The sequence below is a fragment of the Andrographis paniculata genome, unplaced genomic scaffold (assembly GCF_009805555.1).
Source record: "Andrographis paniculata isolate CXL003 unplaced genomic scaffold, ASM980555v1 Contig46END, whole genome shotgun sequence".
Taxonomy (NCBI): Eukaryota; Viridiplantae; Streptophyta; class Magnoliopsida; order Lamiales; family Acanthaceae; genus Andrographis; species Andrographis paniculata.
The window spans coordinates 1335250-1354875 of record NW_026137580.1 but is presented as its reverse complement, the minus strand read 5'-3'; the positions used below and the strand labels follow the sequence as shown (position 1 = coordinate 1354875).

At 32.4% G+C, this 19626-nt stretch overlaps 2 protein-coding genes across 3 annotated transcripts; one reads left to right on the top strand and one right to left on the bottom strand.

Moving 5' to 3' along the window:
* Positions 1-8559: 8559 nt before the first annotated feature.
* On the bottom strand, positions 8560-11726 carry LOC127252540 (serine/threonine-protein kinase SRK2A). Of its 2 annotated transcripts, XM_051276756.1 has the most exons (10): positions 11664-11726; positions 11054-11521; positions 10765-10839; positions 10584-10685; positions 10426-10479; positions 10222-10314; positions 10036-10128; positions 9597-9701; positions 9410-9508; positions 8560-9183 (listed from the first exon to the last, which is right to left on the bottom strand). In XM_051276756.1, exons 2-10 carry the CDS (start codon positions 11171-11173, stop codon positions 8854-8856), a joined length of 1071 nt encoding a protein of 356 aa, XP_051132713.1. In that variant the 5' UTR covers positions 11174-11521; positions 11664-11726; the 3' UTR covers positions 8560-8853. The 2 variants fall into 2 exon arrangements, with proteins under 2 accessions (XP_051132713.1, XP_051132712.1); XM_051276755.1 differs by lacking the exon at positions 11664-11726 and having other exon boundaries at positions 11054-11657.
* Positions 11727-14922: 3196 nt separating this feature from the next.
* Positions 14923-18548, top strand: LOC127252643 (magnesium transporter MRS2-4-like). Its single transcript, XM_051276915.1, has 4 exons — positions 14923-15350; positions 15788-16209; positions 16491-16784; positions 18218-18548. Exons 1-4 carry the CDS (start codon positions 15104-15106, stop codon positions 18494-18496), a joined length of 1242 nt encoding a protein of 413 aa, XP_051132872.1. The 5' UTR covers positions 14923-15103; the 3' UTR covers positions 18497-18548.
* Positions 18549-19626: the final 1078 nt, after the last annotated feature.

The window sequence follows — 19626 nt, the reverse complement described above, 5'->3', positions numbered from 1 at the left end:
TTCAAATCTTAGAAAACACACCTAAAAGAAGAACATAGTCTTTAATTAAAATTAGCTTAAACTCTCTAACTATTTGACTAGTGATTTTTTTATTAAAAATAATAATAATAATAATAAATAAATAAATAAAAGGCTAAGAAAGTATTTGATAAACAACTTTTTGAACAATATTTAATTATTTGATCAGTCAAATAATTAATTTAGATATTTAATAAATTAATTTTTTAAAATAACTTATTGAATTCAAAAAGTTAACTTTTAAAAAATTATATAATCTAGAGTTTCAGATTTTTTTTACTTTAATTTTCTTCTTTTCTTATTTACCCTAGATTATTATTTATTTCACACACATATAAATATATTTTGTATTACAATAATTATTAATTATTTTACTATTTTTTATTTACTAAATTATAATTTTATTTTTATAGATTTCAAATAATTTAGTTTTTATGTATAATCTATTTCATTTGTAAAATATATAAATTTGTTAAAATTTTAAAAATAAAAAAAAATTATTAAAATTTATATATTAATAATGAATTAATAAATAATTAACATAGTAAATATATATGAAATTTTTATTATTTTATATTTCACATTATTTCAATAAAAGAAATATTACTATTTTAAAAAAATATATATTATTTTTTCTTAAATATAAAAACAATAAAAATAAATACTTTATAATACTTATATAATTTCAAATAACTAATAACTAAAATTCTCAAGTTTTTAAATTCAAAACATAACTGAATATTTAATATATATATATATATATTCGATTATTATCTTACATATAAATAACTAATATAAATAGTTGTTTTACCTGACGCTTTTAATAAAAATTACTAATAAAATCAACTAATAACAACTAAAAGTTATCGTCTAATTATCAGACAATTGAAATGAAAGTTATTATTATAAATTTTTTCAATCTTTAGTATTTTAGCCCATTTGAAAAATTTTCTAATAAGATTTAACTATCAAAATTTATGTAAAAGACTAATAAAATAAATATAAATTATACGAAATTTCTAAACATTAATTATGTAAAGTTTTACTAAATCCCACGCACAAATAGAGCTGTATCTGAGTCGAGCCGAATCGAGCCAAGCTAAATTTTAAGTGTTCGTTAACATTCGCAAACAAGGCTCGTGTTCATTCGTTAAGCTTTCGAACTCGTTCGTAGTGTTCGAGCTCGGCTCGTTAAGAACTTCTGTTGTTTGAGCTCGTGTTCGTGCTCGGCTCGATTAGGTTTGATTAAACTCGTTCGAGTTCGTTCGAGCTCGTTTGTCTTATTTATTTAAATTTATATATAAATTATAAAAAAAATTTAAAATTATTTTATTTATATATTTTAAATTAATATTTTATTTATTTATAAATTATAATTATATATATATAATATTTATAATTGTTACGTACGAAATTTAGAATTAGGTTAAAAGCCCAAGGTAAAAAGAAGAATGGGCCTGGCAATAGAGTTGATTGAACTGACTGAAGGGTACCATGAGGAAATCAAGGAAAATAGGTTTATTACTAAGGAAAGTCCTCAGGACGGAAGGTCTTCAGGTCGGTAGGTCCTCAAGACGGAAAGTCATTAGGACGGAAGGACCTCAGGTCGGTAGGTCCTCGAGACGGAAGGACCTCAGGTCGGAAGGTCTTCAGGTCGGTAGGTCCTCAAGACGGAAAGTCATCAAGACGGAAGGACCTCAGGTCGGAAGGTCTTCAGGTCGGTGGGTCCTCAAGACGGAAAGTCATTAGGACGGAAGGACCTCAGGTCGGTAGGTCCTCAAGACGGAAGGACCTCAAGTCGAAAGGTTTTCAGGTCGGGAGGTCCTCAAGACGGAAAGACCTCAAGTCGGAAGGTTTTCAGGTCGGGAAGACCTCAAGGCGGAAAGACCTCAAGTCGGAAGGTTTTCAGGTCGGGAAGTCCTCAAGACGGAAAGACCTCAAGGCGGAAGGTTTTCAGGTCGGGAAGTCCTCAAGGCGGAAAGACCCCAAGTCGGAAGGTTTTCAGGTCGGGAGGTCCTCAAGACGGAAAGACCTCAAGTCGGAAGGTTTTCAGGTCGGGAAGTCCTCAAGGCGGAAAGACCTCAAGTCGGAAGGTTTTCAGGTCGGGAAGTCCTCAAGGCGGAAAGACCTCAGGCCAGATGGTTCGCAAGTCGGGAGGATTGGCGGTCGGACCCATACTATTGTAGATTGGCAGTCGGGCCTAAAGGGCGGAAGGTCTGTGGTCGGCTTAAAGAGTGAAATATAGGGATAATTTTGGTCTGCTGAGGACGCGTGTCAGCAGGAGAGGGGTTGGAAGACGGTTGGGAAGGAGACGTTGTAACCGTTCGGGTGACGGTTTTCGGTACGGTTTCCCAGAGAATATTTAAAGGTTTGAATCATCATTTGGCAAGGTATCTTCAATCAACTTCAACAAAGCAAAGTCAGATTTGGGGATCACCACTTTAAATTTCAGTCTTTTATTTTCCAGTTTATTTTCTGTACCATACAGTGTTTAGAGATTCCTAATCTCAGGCACTAATTAATCAAGTTTAAGGATATTTTCTATATCTTTGAATTTTACTTTATTTTTGTTGAAAAAATACATCAACAAATTGGCGACCACAGTGGGAGCAAGACAAAATTGCTCATTCCAATTCCGGCGATAATTTCATACGTCTAAGATCCGGCCGTATCATCGGAAGGGTCCATATGGCAGGTTCACAACCTCAATCATCTTCAGCACCGGTGGGAGAATCCGTTCCACCACCTATTGTGCCAAATGCCGGGGAAATCCCACAACCACCAACTGATTGGTGGTCTTATGTTCAACAAATGAACAACCAGCACACTTTGGTTATGCAGAACATGTTGCGTGAGCAACAAACGAACATGTTGCGTGAGCAACAGAGTCTGATGCAGAACATGATAGATCAAGCATTGTCAAGGGTTAGTCTTCAACCCACTCAAACTCCACTAGGAATATCACCGTCCAGACTACAGACAAATTTCGCAGGGCCATCATTCGTGGATAGTACATTTCCAAGTGCCACAAATCCCAACCGAATGGATAGGGGAAAGTCTCCTCTGACTTTTCCCAATACTGTTCCATTGGGACCAAGGGTTACCAATCCCCAGACGAACAATACAAGGGAGGACAGGCCTGAAGGATATATACATGATCCTGTTCATATTCCTGTGCAGGATCCGTTCCATGTTCCTGATCATCAACGCTTTCATGTAGATCCTGATGAGCTTGCACATATATTAAGGGATCAGTATGGATTAACTCCTCAGATGGCTAACCGCCCTGCATATCAGAAACCTTTCCCAGAAAGAGTCATTAATGAACACCCTCTCCTAAGGAATTATCGACCACCCGATTTTCATGCATTCTCAGGGGAGGACGGATCGTCCACCATAGAACATGTTGGTCGGTTCACAGCGCAATTGGGAGAAGTTGGTAATAACCCTTTTTATAAGTTGCAATTGTTTGGTTTATCTCTTACTAGAACCGCATTTTCGTGGTTTGCAAGTCTGCCCCCTGGACAAATTCAGACGTGGGAAGGACTGGAGACGGCATTTCATGCTAGATTCTTCAATCCTTTACCGACTGTTTCTTTAACAGATTTACTGGAATTGAGGCAGTATCCAGAAGAATCTGCTTCACAATTTATAGAAAGGGTGCGATTGATGAAGGGACGATGTCCTACGGTAATCAGTGAGAAAGAGATGACCAATTTAGTGGTACGGAATATGCATACTCGTTTAAGAAAGGCACTCACTGCCCTGGATGTTGAGGATTTGGCAAGTCTTGCATCCAAGGCAGGACGTTTAGAATCTTTGTTTAGAGAAGAAGATCAGCATAACAGGCGTAATAGAGGCCAACATATGGCGAGTATGGGAACAGAAACATGTGACTTTGATTTTAATCAGTCAGAAGAGATGGCAGCCGAAATCCTTTCTGGAAAACCTTATGTATGCCCTAAATTGAAGCCAGTTCCAGGATCTGAAGGAAAAGAGCAACCGACCTTTGATAGTTCGAAAGCTGATGAAATCTTTGACATCCTACTGACTGATGGGCAGATCCGTATTCCAAAGGGGCAAAGATTGGCCACTAAAGAAGAAATCAAAGGGAGACCATATTGTAAGTGGCATAATTCTTTCACACACAATACAAGTCAGTGTACTCATTTCAGGAAGGAAATTCAAAAAGCCATTAAGACAGGTCGGCTCAAATACATCACTCTAGGTGTAGACCAGCAACCATTTCCGAAAGTAACAACGGCAATGGTTGACATCCAACCAAGTTCGGAAACAGGGAAAAGTTCGGCCAATGATGGACATACAGGGGAACGAACTCAGGCAAACCCTGGAACTAAAAAGGGAAGTCAGCCTAACAGTGGCCGACCGGAAGAACGACTCAAAGTTGTTGAAAGACCAGTCGCTGAAAAATGGGACCGACTAGACGGTTCGTTTAATGTGGAGGTGAAAGAAAGGGTTGTAGTACGTGACCACCCGACCAGAAAAACAGGATCAGTCGGGCACAATTGGGCTCGAAATAAAAAGCCTTTACCCGTTGATATAGATCCTCGTTTCCCAGGCATGAATCGTACACAGATTCGAAATGCCAAACGCAGGTATGCTGCAAAGTATGGGAAACGAGTTCCTTCAGCAAAACAACTAACCGACGAACAAAAAGCAGCCGACCACTGGGCAGGAGATCGGTCCGTTAGAGTCTCCACAGAACAACCGACCAGCGAGCAAGGAGCAGTCATGCAATCTCCAAAAAGTCGGTCCAGTCGGGTCTGTTCAGGAAAGCAACCGAACGACCGATTAGGTGCTTCCGACTATACCAAAGGAGGTTCGTCGGGACAAGGGAAAGGTAAAGGAATGGCAGATGAAATAATTAAAGGTTTTAGATGCCAACATTGTGAACGGATCAACATCAATCCATCTCTTGAAGAATTCCGTATTGAATCTTTGACGGTTCAGTCTCGGGATATGACAAAGGAAGAAGTAGTAATTACAGAGGAAAGTTCAAGATCTGTTAAATCTCGTCTGGGACCACGAATCCCTTGTCGAATGACAGAGATTAATCAGATGAGTGATGAACCGATGTGGGCAAGTCTGGTAGATGATACTCTGGATGAACCTTTATGGGCATTCTTGGCAGATGACGAATTAGAGGAAACAGAGTGGGCAAAGACTACAGATTCCGAGCCTCAAACGGAGGCACCTTCGATCGTGTTTCCTCCTATTCCAGAGGGTGCGATTTCCCATTTGAAACCTCTGTATGTTAATGCTCACATTTGTGGGAAACCAATCACAAAGGTTTTCGTCGATAATGGAGCAGTCTTTAATGTTATGCCATTGAAGACCCTCAAGAAGTTAGGGAAAGGAATTCATGATCTGTCTCCTGTGGAATTCGAAATGACAAGTTTTACAGGGCAGCCGACTAAGCCTGAAGGCATGATGGTTGCCACGATCGAGGTCGGGCCAAAGAAGATCTCCACCGTTTTCTTTATTGTGGACGCAGATACTACATACTCTCTCTTGCTGGGAAGAGACTGGATTCATGCCTCTCAATGTGTGCCATCAACCTTGCACCAACAATTAATGTTCTGGGAAGGAAATCAGGTCTTCAAAATGGAAGCGAATGATAATCCATTCGATGTAACAGAACAAGTTGAAGAGTCAGTGTTTTATTCCAGTCAGGTGGCTCCGATGTCTCAGTTGTACATGGCCAGGGAATACCCAATCAAGGGTTATAAAGTCACTGGCCAGAACTCGATGTTCTATTAAAAGAACACCTTTATTGTATGGCTCATGATAAAGCCACACCCATTCCCGTATAATTTGTTTGTAATGGAAGATACAAGCTTAGAAGTATGTAGTTCTCTTATTAATAAGTTCTGTTTGTAATGGAATAAATTTATAAAATATTTTTAAATATAATATAACCGTATATAAATAAATAAAAATTGCAAAAATTTCAAGTAATTTAAATGAAAAATTATATATAAAAAAAAATATTATGAATAGAGTAACAAAATTAGAGATGAAAGAAACGTGGACCCCAGCCACCCCTATTTGTCCATTTCCATTAATTCCAGACTTTGAACGTGCTCTTCTTGCTCCTGCATCGCATTCATTCACTGTTTTTAATCAGACACACCACCCCACCCCACCCACCTACAAACAAATATGGCCTCATTTTATTTATATTAAATATTTTTAAATGTTTTGTTTATTTGTATTTTCAACTTATTGAGCAATAGTATTTATTTTATATCAATTTTTTTTTTTAATTTGATATATATTTCTTTATTTATTTAGTATTTTAATTTGAAATATTTTTTAAGCAAGATATAAAGAAAATAATACTTTGTATTAATTGTTAATTTTTTCGTAAAAAAAATAAAATATATATTAAAAATTGTATAAAAAAAATATTGAACAAACAAAAATATATATATATATATCAAAACTCAAAGAGCCAAAGTAAAAAAGTAGAATACAAATAATCATACCCTGGTTTAGTGTAGATGTAAATTAAAAACATTATATGTAATTAATATTTTCAATATTTAAAAATATTTTACAAGTAATTTAATACCCCCACTTAAAACTTTGTCCTCTAATACAATACATCATATATATTTCGACAATATATTATATTATTATATATAATACTCCATCCGTTTGGGTGTCTTGATCACTATAGACACACAAATTTATGATAAGTATAATTAATAGATAATTAAAAATATATTAATAAAAATAATGAATTTATAATATAAATCATTATATTAAAATAACTAATTAATTTAATTAAAATTAAAAAAAAATTAAATTAGAAAATATAAAAAGGAAATTATGATGGGTAATCATTTTCAAAGAAAGAAAGTAGCATTGGGACCGCAGAAACGACAACATGGACATGATAAGTGGAAATGAGGGAGTATAACATTGCATCCGTCCGTCTATAAGAGTTATATTTAACTTTTGTATCATTGTATTTAACATTAAAAATATTCTTATATTTGTATAATTTTTTTTTTTTTTTACAAATGTGCTTTTTTACAAATGTGCTTCTACTGTATTATAAGACACTAATTAAGGTATTTTTACAATTTTTTCTTAACTTGTACTACGTCTTCATATAATAATTAGGCAATATTAAAAAATCAACACAAAAAAAAAATAAATAAGAGAGATAGTATATTACTACATATGATTCTATGTTCATACAATATTGTGTTTACGTTACTCAATTCATCCGCCTCTAAGATCGCATTTATCTTTTTGCGTTATTGCATTTAACATTAAAAAAATATTTTTATATTAGTATTATAACACACTAATTGAAATATTTTTACAAATTTTTCTTAATTTGTATTGCATTTTGATAATATAATTAATATTCAAATATCAACACGTAAAAAATAAATAACTTTTAAAACCGAACGAAAATAGTATATAAATTGCAATGTACCCTTCTAGCCGCGGGTGTGAAAATTGAAAATGAGGTCATAGATTCAAAGCTCTGAAGCTTCAAGTCACGTATGGCAAGTCACGTATGGCACATGATTCGCGGGCTCTCACATCATTAAAAGAAGAAGGGTTGCCACTTGCAAATAATGTAGCAAGAAGTTATCATTTCAAGATGCAGTTTTCAAGCGTAATAAGACAAAACACCATTATAACTACAATCAACTTTATCACTCACACCACAGCACAGCGCCCACAATTTTGCACACCACCACATTCCAAGTTTTTGAAACTACAACACCACTTGGGAAAAATCCCAATAAAAATGTTATTAAAAAAAGAAAAGAAAAGTATGGCAATAACAGTGACCTGTCATGTGACAGTGGAAAGCATAAATCATGGAATTGAAGAAGAAGAAGAATTGTGTTAATACATATGATAATATTACCATTATTTTATATATCTCATGGAATATTCCTTCCAAGTGTCACAAACTTACCAATAATCACTCACTCTCTCTCTCTCAAAACTAATTCAAAGTAATACACTAAATTCTGTAATATGCAAGTTTCAATCAACATATGAAATTTCAGCCCCACAAAATAAAAAATAAAAAATAAATAAATAAATAAATTGATAAAATTGCTCATAACTCCCTTTGGTTTCAAAGTTCTGTTTAAAATCTCTTGTACTTTAAAAATTGTATTATACTCTCCTATACTTTCAAAAACCTTACATGAAACTCCACCCCATGAAACCTGAGTTGTGGAATGGAATGATGAAACCTGAGTTGTGGAATGGAATGATGGTTTTCTATCCAAATATGTTTGAAAGTATAAGGTGGTCATGCAATTTCTTTTTAAGTAAAGTGGAGATTTATACTGAGTTTCAAAACCAGAGAAGTTTCATGTAACGTTTTTCTTTCTAAAAGTATAAGGGAACTCCGTACAATTTATAAAATAAAAAATAATTTACATTTAAGTTTCGAAAAGAGAGTTATGAACAATTTTGCCAAACAAATACAGAATCAATGTTTAGGTTAAAGTTAAACATCAGCAAACAAGGTCAATGTCAATGTAAAAGATGAAAAAACTCAAACATGAAATAAGACCAATCTCCACAGCACAAATGTTCCATTACAAGCAAACAAACAAACAAACCAAAACACTCAAAACTTTAACAACCAATTCTACTATTGCCCTTTCTCAAAGTAAAATGCACAAACAAACAAAACTCACCATCAAACACCACTAAATATTTACAGATTTTCACCCATGCATGCTACCACAACAACAACCATGAAAGCAACAAGTTTTCAAACCAAATCTACTTTTTTTTTTTTTCTTCACATAATTACAGGAGGGCTCAGGTGAGGCGTACCTCTCCACTAGCATGAGCTGCCTTTACTTGTTTTTCGTATTCATCTTCCTCCTCTTCTTCCACCTCCTCCTCCTCCTCCACATCCTCCTCTCGATCCCCATCCTCCTCGCCACCCCAGCCAAAGGCCCCAATTGAACGAGACACTGGTGGAGGGGCTTTAGCCTCTTCCACGATTTTCATAATCTCCTCAACAGTCTGGAGGGAGTAGGTTGGGTTTTCTTTACGGTAATATGCAGCCTGAGCAGCATCTGTCAACTCCCTTGGTAAGTTCTTCAAGAACCATGGATGAGACTTGATATCTTTGATGCTAATTCTCTGCAGCACAAATGAATATACGACACTTATGAAAATAGGAAATATTAGTTAACTTTGTGATTTGAATTGTTATTATGTTAACAAAATTACTCCCAACAGGAAACAGATATGGACTAAATTGTAAATTTAATGCTATCTAAAAAGTGCTATGATTATTCGGAAGCAGCGAAATTACACCAGTAGTCAATGCCGAATCAAGTTTGATTATTTTTGGCAGAAAACATACCCTAGAAGAATTGGCAACAAATATGCGAGAAAGGAGGTGCCTACAATCTTGAGATATATGGACGTAGTCTGGGATCTTGTACTGAACAGCCATTATCCTCTGGAAAACCATTTTAAGACATTAGGGAAATGAACAATAAATTCGTGTACGGATATGAAACTAAAAGGCCAAAAATGAAAAGACTGACTTGGATCGTTTTCCTGAAGTTCTTTGGATCTTCTTGATCTTCAAAAGGATATGCGCCGACAAGCATGACGTAAAGTGTTACACCACAGGACCACACATCAGCCAACTGGAAAGACATCAACCAGAATTAACAAAAAACAGTCAGAATCTTATGCATTTTTTGTTTCTTTAATCCAGGTCCATCCATTCTTTGATGCAAGCTTGAAAAACAACTATCATTCAGATGGCATGCAATTCAGCCAATACGTTCGATTTGTGTAAAAGGGAAAAGAAAAGATCTTAGAGAATCATTCCCCAAATTTCTTGTGAATCATTTATAATCCAAGAAGCTAGTAATTGCCAACAAAAATTAACTGGAAACAAGAATCTGCAATATTAAATAAGACCCAACCGACGTCAGCGCTTGGAGGACCAATGATGAAACAAGACAACTTGCTTACCTTCCCGTCATATTCTCTTCTAGATAGAACCTCAGGAGCTATATAAGCAGGAGTCCCCACAGTTGATTTTGGCCTTGAATGGAGAAGAGATGACTAACAAACAGATATGACAAAGCAGTAAGTGAGTACTGTATCTCAAATCAGGTGAAACAAAACCCTGGCGGAAGCAGTTCATCATTTTTTTACCTTCGAGTAACCAAAATCACATATTTTCAGGCGCGGAGCAGGGCTCCCATCAAGTAGGGTGTTCTCCAGCTTCAAGTCACGATGACATATTTGCTGCAACACAAAACATGGCAAAAGTTATCAAATGCACAGAAATCATGAGTTCAGACGAGAATTCTAATTTCTCACAGATCTAAAGATGAGAGAATTCCGGGTTCCTCTTACCATGAAGTGGCAGTAGTTGACACCAGAAATAAGCTGCTGAAAAAAGTACCTGGCCTGAAATATAAGGATCAAAACCATGAACTTCAAGTAAATATCCATACGCCACTTTTCACAATATCAACAAGTCAAAAGTAAATAAACAAATTAATTAATTAGACCTCATCTTCACTGAATCGCCCGGCATTGCAGATTCTCTCAAAGAGCTCTCCTCCGGCAGCATACTCCATGACAATGGCTAGATGCGTAGGCGTCAGAACCACCTGCAAATTTCCAACGGAATTGTAATTCCTCATAATAAAACTTTACACCAAACTACACATACATTTAATAATTCCTCACCTCCTTGAACCTAATTATGTTAGGATGCCGAAGCGATCTATGATTTATGATCTCTCGAGCCACGTTCTCATCAATCTACAACAAAATAAATAGTGAGACTCAAGGACCAAAAATACTCGATCGTATTAGGACAAAATCCCAGATTCTAACACCACTCGTATACCTAATAAAGAAAATACCCAGGAAAGGTGAAGAAAGTACAAACAATCAAGACCAATTCGAACTGTAAAAACAAGAAATTGCAGCGGAAGTTGTGTGATCTGCAAATTAAAGTATGGATAACGAAAACCTTATGCCCTCTTTCAATGTATTTCATCGCCACGAGCTCTTTAGTCTCCTTGTTTCTCATAAGCCTCGCCACACCAAAATTTCCAGAACCTATATCCTTCACAAGCTCGTACTTCTCCATTTTAATCCTCCCTGCTATCCTCTGTACCGATCTTCTCGATATGAAACCCAAATCTAGCTCTATTTGGCACCGTAGGGCAGCTCAATACCTAAAATTCAACCTCGGGGAATCAAAAGCTAATTTCAGGAGCTGTAGATCCAAGCCAGGAAGATTTAAGGTGATATCATCGAGAATTCGCAAAAATCCCCAAAACTGCAGCTAGTTTTTCCAACCAAGGTTCGAATTCTCCATTCCGAGGAACCAAAAAGATAGGATATCGATTGCAACAGAGTGTGAATTCCCAATTCCAGATAAAATGATTGAACACGCTCGAATACAGAAGCGGCCACGAGATCTCCTGATTAACCACTGACAAAAACCGACAATTAGGTCATTTTCAATAGGAATCGGAGTCGCTTTTTACGGCAAAGCCAAATTACGTCGGAATTTATCGCTCGAATTTGAAGAAAAGCGAGAAATTACGTAGTGAACGAGTGAGTTCGAAGCATACCAGAAAGATTCCGCAGAGAAAATTCCAGAGCTATCCAAAAAAACCAAAATAAACAAAGAGAATGATTTGACTGCACTAATGGGCCTCTGATTTGGGGCGGTGCATAAGGCCCATTTAAGCTAGCCCAATTTTTATTAGGCCTTCTAGAAGGTGCCTAGGATAAAGAATACCTATTTTAATCAATATCTTTATTTTTATTTATTAAACAACTAGTTAGAGAGAGTTTGTAGAATTTTTAACATATTTTTTTATATTTTCAATAAAATATTATTAACCAAAATAATTTTGAAATTTTCTAACAAATTTTTTATTGACTATATCTATACTGATTTGTCTATATTGTCTAGGAATTTAAGTGTATTCTGAATATTTTTATCTATATCAGAATTATTGATTAGTTAATTAAAAATTAATTAATGAAATTTAATAGGTAAATTAAACTGGAACCTTTTCCAAACCAAATAATCGGTGAATATAAATGTTATGTGACTATCAATCAATTAGTTTGTTTAGGATTTGAATGAGCTTGATTAGACTTAAAGAGGCAATTAAAATAATATTTGCTAGACCAACTAAATAAGTGTATATTTATACACATTTCAGCATATTCTGTGTTATAAAATAACATATGTTATAATATGTATATTTTATACTCTCTCCGTCCCTTAACCATTTATTCATTTTTTCATTTTGGTCCGTCCCATAACAAAGTATCCGTTTTTTTTTAGTAATTGTACTATCTACCTAACATTACAAATACCTTTCTAATTTACAATATATTACACAAATGTCATTACCTTTATATCATACAATACTAATAGGGTTAATTTAGTCTTTTTACTTTTATTTCTACTTTATCCCGATATAATACTAATATTCTTAAAATCTCATGCATAAACAAAATGGATAGATAAATTGGAGACGGAGGGAGTATTATAAATATATTAAAATATATATAAATATATATTGATTACTTCTCTAACCTATGTTGATCTGCTCAAATTGATACTACTAGTTTAATATGATCAGCCACTGATTTATGCTCGTAATAAAATATGGGCACTCCCCCATTCTAAAATATTAAATACACTACTTTTTTTCACAAATACTATTATTTCACATCACATTAATATTTTTATACCAAAAAATAAAGACAAAAATGTCATTATATTACTTTTACCTATTCACTATAATTAAAATATTATTATTTTTTAAATTCTGCGCTAAAAGTAAATGTATACTTCTTGACGGAGAAAGTATTTATTAAAAGCATTTGTTGCATGTTGCATGTATTTAACTTTATTTTATTATTTTTCTTATATCTTTTATCCACATTACATTTATCACAATATTACAAGTATTTATTTTATCACGATTATAATTATATCATGTTCAACCTATTATTTTTAATATTTTTTTTATAGAACCTATTATTTTTTATATATTTTTATCATCTAATGATGTACTTCTTCCGTCCCAATACTATAGTCTTATTTATCATTTTTGTCCGTCCTAAAACACCAGTCTTATTTTTATAAATAATCATATCACCATAAAACTACTCATACTTTTATATGTTTATTACACAATTGTCACTACTTTTTACACTAATACATTTACAAGGACAAAAAAGTTTTTTATCCATACTTTTTACCAACTACCAATATAATATCAATATTCATTAAATTCCGTACCCAATCTAATTAAGACTATATTTATGGGACGGAGAGAGTATATATTTTATTTATTTCTACAAATTTCTATATATTCTTATTGTCTAATTATATTTTTATATAATATATTATATTTTAATTTTTAAATATTAATTTATATGATGTTTAATAATTCAGAGTATATATTTTATTATTTTAAATTTAAATTACTCGAAATAAATTCTCATATATATTAATTGAAAATTAATGAAAGAATCATAATATAATATAAATGTATAAATTAAATATATTGTTTGTTTTACTCGAAATAAATTCAATATATTGGTAATACAATTTAGGAATTATTATTTTTGTTGGAATTGAATATGAAAATATAGAGAAATAAAAAGAATTTTAAAATATGATAGATAAAAGATGATAATTTATTAATAGGTTAAAAAATATTTATAAATAATTTATGTTAAACTTTTTAAATGTGAGTTTGACAATTAGCTGATAGTTTTTAATTGTTAGCTGATTCAATTAGCTGGTTTGACTACCTGATTCAATTAGCGGTTTGTATTAAAGTGTTTCGTAAAATAATTTTTGACATTAGCTATTTATACCTAAAATGACTATTAACAACATTGATATTTTTCAAAATATATAATTTTGTTCATTTTGATTTAAAATTTATTATAATTTTTGTTATTAATTATTGAAAATTATAAAAATATTATAAAATATTTATTTTTATTTTTATTATTTAAATATAAGAAAATTATTTATACTAAAAAAATAATAATTTTTTATTAAAATCATGTAAAATATAAAATAATAAATCTTTAATATATATTTTTATTATGTCAATTATTATTTTAATATATAAATAAATTAATAACCTTAATTTTTTTTATTTGATTTAGTTTTAAAAATTTATATATTTTACTTATATGTAATAATAATAATAGTAATTATTTTAAATTTAAAAAATAAAAATATAATTTAATAGATTAAATATATTAAAAATAATTAATAAACATTGTTATAAAAATATATTTATATGTATAAACTAAATAATTAAGTTTTAAAATAACCAAAATTAAAATTAGAAAGCTCTTTCAAAACGTTGGGTAGTTGAGCTTTTCAGAAATTAGCGTTTTTAAAAAAAAAATTAATTTACCATTCTTTCTCAAACACCCTCTTAATTTAAAAAAAATAAAAATAAAAAAAAAAATAAGCTTTTAATTCAGTCAGTAAATTATATTTTACCTAATTACTTCCTCCGTCAGTCAGTAAAAATTAATTGACAGCAGCGAAAAGAGTGTAGAGTTAACCCCCCAATTATTACCATTTGTTGACTTTAAATAAGTTCGTTGGAGGGAGGGTTTGAAAGTAATTAGAAATTATTACGCTACTACATTTAATATTTTGACTAGCGACAAAATTCAACGCCATTTTCTTTTATTCCCCAATAAAATATACATATTGATTTTATAGTGCATGTTTTGAGTTGAGTGAATTAACAATGGACGTATTCTTCTGTTTCTCCATTAATGCTTCAGAGCAGAGCAGAGAGGAGACTAACTTCCAAATCTAACCTCCACCATTACACACCTCAGGAATCTTCTCATTCTCATCTCATGCATTACTTATTCAATCCAATGGCCGACAGAGATCTTATGTGGAGGAGGAGAACTACGATTCCGAGCTCGGAAATCCACTCGCAATTGATTGAAATATTTCGGAACTGAAATTTGCTCAAGGATTTCTGATTGCGGCGTGGATATGGAGAAATCGACGTTCCTGTGGAAGAATAGAAGCTCCTCTTCGCAATTTCCGCCACCGTCGCCGCCTCAGACCGAGGCGAGCAAGGCGGTTGTGAAGAAAACTCGGCTGTGGTTGAGAATAGATCGACAGGGACAGTTGGAGATGATGGAATGCGATAGAAGCGTGATTATCAAGCGCGCTTCCGTACCGGCTAGGGATTTGAGGATTCTCGGGCCTATTTTCTCTCATTCCTCCGCCATTCTCGGTACGCAAACCCTAGCTCTTCTCTTAGTACTTTTGTGTTAGCATTTTCCTGAATATGTTGGCTGAGCGATTAATTAGTTCTAAATGAAGACTGATTGCTTTTTCATTCAACAATTGATGAACCTCTTGTGTGTTGTTGGATAATCTGCTTGAGATAATCAAACATCTGGATAAAATTCTGGCCAAAACTTGCTCACAATCCATTGATTTGTATCTGCAACTTTATAAAGTAGTTGTCTCCATGCTTATTGATTGCATTCCATTTCAACAATTGATGTTCTTATGCAGCGTTGGATCATCTGTTATCAATAATGCTCGTCTGATTTGCATAGCTACTCCTTCAATTAGCATATCCGAATCTCTACAACAGTTATCTGTGTCTCCATGTTCAATATACCTTTTTCAATTCACAACTGCTTGATTTGTTTCTTCATTCAGCAAGAGAGAAGGCGATGATTCTGAACTTGGAGTTCATAAAAGCAATAGTCACTGCAGACGAAGTATTGCTACTCGAACCTCTTCGCCACGAGGTTCTTCCGTATGTTGATCAGCTGAGGCGACAATTACTGCATAAAAGCCGCACTACAGATGAACCAGCAGACTGTTCCATATCCTTACCCCTCAATGGACAATTGTCGCCGCCACTTGAAGGATGGGAAGAAGACCTCCCTTTCGAATTCCAGGTCCTGGAGACGGCCTTAGAGGCTGTCTGCACATATCTGGACTCTGGTGTAACCGACCTCGAGAGAGAAGCTTACCCTGCTTTGGATGAACTAACCATAAACGTCAACACCAAGAACCTTGAGCGCGTCCGGAGCCTGAAAAGCAACCTCACGCATTTGCTCGCGCACGTACAGAAAGTAAGATTGTTCTTACCCCCTAGAGTTTTAACAGATCAATGATTCATAGGCTCTTTGGCTGTTGCTGTTCTTGCAAATCTAAAACTCTGTTAGCTTAAATCTCGTCTGCCAATTTTTTTCCAACATTTTGGGGGCAAGGTTTTGTGCACTGTTTTTCTTTATTCCCTGTCCTTTATCTTCCACGTTTTACCTAAAAGTTTAAACGCGTATTTGTTTACTAACATTGCTTTTGATCTGTGGGGTGAAATCCTGAAATTGGATTGACATGTGTTTGGTGATAGGTGAGAGATGAAATGGAGCATCTTCTAGACAACGATGAAGACATGGCGCAACTATACTTGACGCGAAAGAGGACACAGAATCAACAATCGGAGGCATTGTCCTCGTCGAAAGATAGTGATATCTTAGCTCCGGCGGTGGCTCCGGCAACATGTAGTTGGCGCAGCAGCTACATTAGATGTGAGAATTTGTTGATGAGCAGGAGCAGCAAGTGCAAGTGGGAGGTGGAGGAACTGGAAATGTTGCTGGAAGCATACTTCATGCACTTGGATCTCACTCGTAACAAAATACTTTCTGTAAGTTTCTAATTTATTCCTTCTCTTTCTCTCCAGCCATTTTAGCAGATTTGGGGTTGGCGGGATTAATAAAAATAAATATTTTATTGAAATAAAAATATAAAGATAGTTTGAATATATATGAAAATTTACAAAAAAAAAATGAAGAAAGAATATGAATGGATGGATAATAATGATGTTAATATTTGTTGCAAATAAATATTAAAGTAGAAAATGATAATTAAATGTTATATTTTATGTGTGAATTTTTATTTAAAATATTATATCTAAAATATCTTTTATATTAATTTTTATATATATAAAAGTGAGTACTTTTTTATTTATTAGAACGTTATGTATGTAATGTATATTTTATATTTAAAAATTAATACTTTGTTAGCATGATTTGAAATTATTTCTTTGGTATGATTTGTTAGTATAATTTTATTTTTTTTTTATAAAAAGTATTACATAAAATACTTATTTTTTTTTTAATAATGTGGAACCTGAACTTGGGGATGTTAAAGTTTGAATCTCTTACAACTTATTTTTGTAAAATTTAAATTTTTATGTAAATAATATTTTTATTTATATTTTGTTAAAAAAAGTGATGCATTGTTGTAGCTCTATATTAGTATTGATTTGAATTTGAAATCGAAACCAAAGGCACCCTTTATATCTTAGGGTTCGTTTACCCATAATTTTCTTTAGTTTTGGTTTGAATTTGAGTTTTTCTATGTATGATGTTATATAAATAGGTGTTGATTCGATGTTTTGAATGTAAAATTGATTTTTAGTATAATATAAAAAATAAAAAATAGGTATTTAATTTAATTTTTTTGGGGGAAAAAAATAAAATAAATAATGTATTTAAAATTCAATCCCCCAAACAAACACACCTCATAATTAATTTGAAAGTTTATAAAAATATTTTTGTAAAATAATTTTTAAGGAGTTTATTTCTTAAGGAAGATGATTTAAAATACCTCCATTCTAAAATAATTATCATAAATGATTGGTGAAATCATTATCCCTTTATACGATTCATCGTCATCTTAAGAAATTTATCATGCATTTGTTATTCATATTAAAATTCAAATTACATATATATATATATATATTTTAAAAGACAAAATTGCTTATAATTCATGATTTGTAAAGTTCTCATTATTTGCCAATATAATTTGGAAATTGCATAATATAACTTTGTAATTTTTTAAATTATTGTAAAAATTCTCAAAATACCTAAATTTATTGGATTATCGGAGGCTATTAATATTCAAATACTATAGTTTGGAGAAAAAAAATACGAGGAAATGTTGCTCGGTTTCTAATCTATGAGATGAGAAGAATAGTGCAGACTTTACCGATCACATGTAAGTTGCAAGCAATTATATCATATTTAAATTATATACTCTACTAGCTTATATTGTTTGTTATATTTGTGATTGTAGGTACGAGAATATATCGACGATACCGAGGACTATGTGAACATCCAACTTGACAATAAGAGGAACGAACTCATCCAACTGCAGCTGATGATAACGATAACTTCATTTGCCGTAGCCGTGGAAACTCTTGTTACCGGGATTTTGGGCATGAACATTCCCATCGGATTGCGCAACGTGCATGGAATCTTCGGCTTAGTTGTTGGATGCATGACGGCAGCCACCGCCGCGCTATTCTTACTTATTTGGGGATATGCTAGATGGAACAAGCTCGTTGGCTCATAATGAATAAATACATAAAAAGGATCGATAAAGAAATATTATCACCGAATAATAATATCGCATATGGGTATTGTTAAATTACACTTAAATTCAATGTTACGTTCAAAAGATCATATAAATACATACTTATATCATATCAAATAATTATTTTAATTTAAAAATTTTACTATTTTAAATTCAAACCCAAATAACACACTCATCGATTTTGAAAATAATTTAATTTTAAAAATAATGTATAACTTATTGTTATTATATAACATAACAAATTAAAATAAAATAAGAGATAAATTTATACATAAATTTTTTTTAATACAATAATGAGTAATAAATTTTAAAAATAAAAATAAATTCATATATCAAGATTTTAAATACTGAAAATATGTTATAAAATTATCATATAAAATAATAAGAAGCAAGTTCAAGATAGTAATTAATAAAAAAAAAATCAAATATACTAATAAAAAAATATATAGTCACATAATAAAACGTAAAAAATAATTAGTGTTGTATTAAAAAATATATATATATATATTGATATATAAATTTGGAGAGCCAATTAATTAATTTAGTTATTTAATTTTATATTAGATTTACTTGTTTTACATTTGTTTTTTTTTTTTTTCCTAACAGTTAAATTGCTATAATTTGAATCAATCTATATGTTATCTCTATTTATGTATAATCTTATTTTTGAACTTTTGTTAAATAATTTCTTATAACATTGAGATTGATAACATCAAATTAAAATGTCTCCTAATATTACTGAAACGACCCGGCAAACTTCTCAATGCATCAACATCCGTAGAAATCAAAATAGATCAGAAAGTCCTTAAGGGATGACCTGGCAGTGTAAGTCACAAGTTCAACCCCCCGACGTCTCAGGTCACCTGTCACATATGATTCGTCGGCCTGGGATTTACCCAGTGTGTATTTTCGAATAACGGATGCGAATTTCTACGTCATAAAAAAAAATATATCAGAAAAATGTATATAGGGTGTGTTAATTTTAAAAATCAAATTTGAATTTTGATTTTTTGAATTTTTTTTATATGAATAACATTAAAATAATATTTTTTTATTGAATATTAATATTTGCAAACAATATATATATATTTTGTGGGTAAACAAACCCT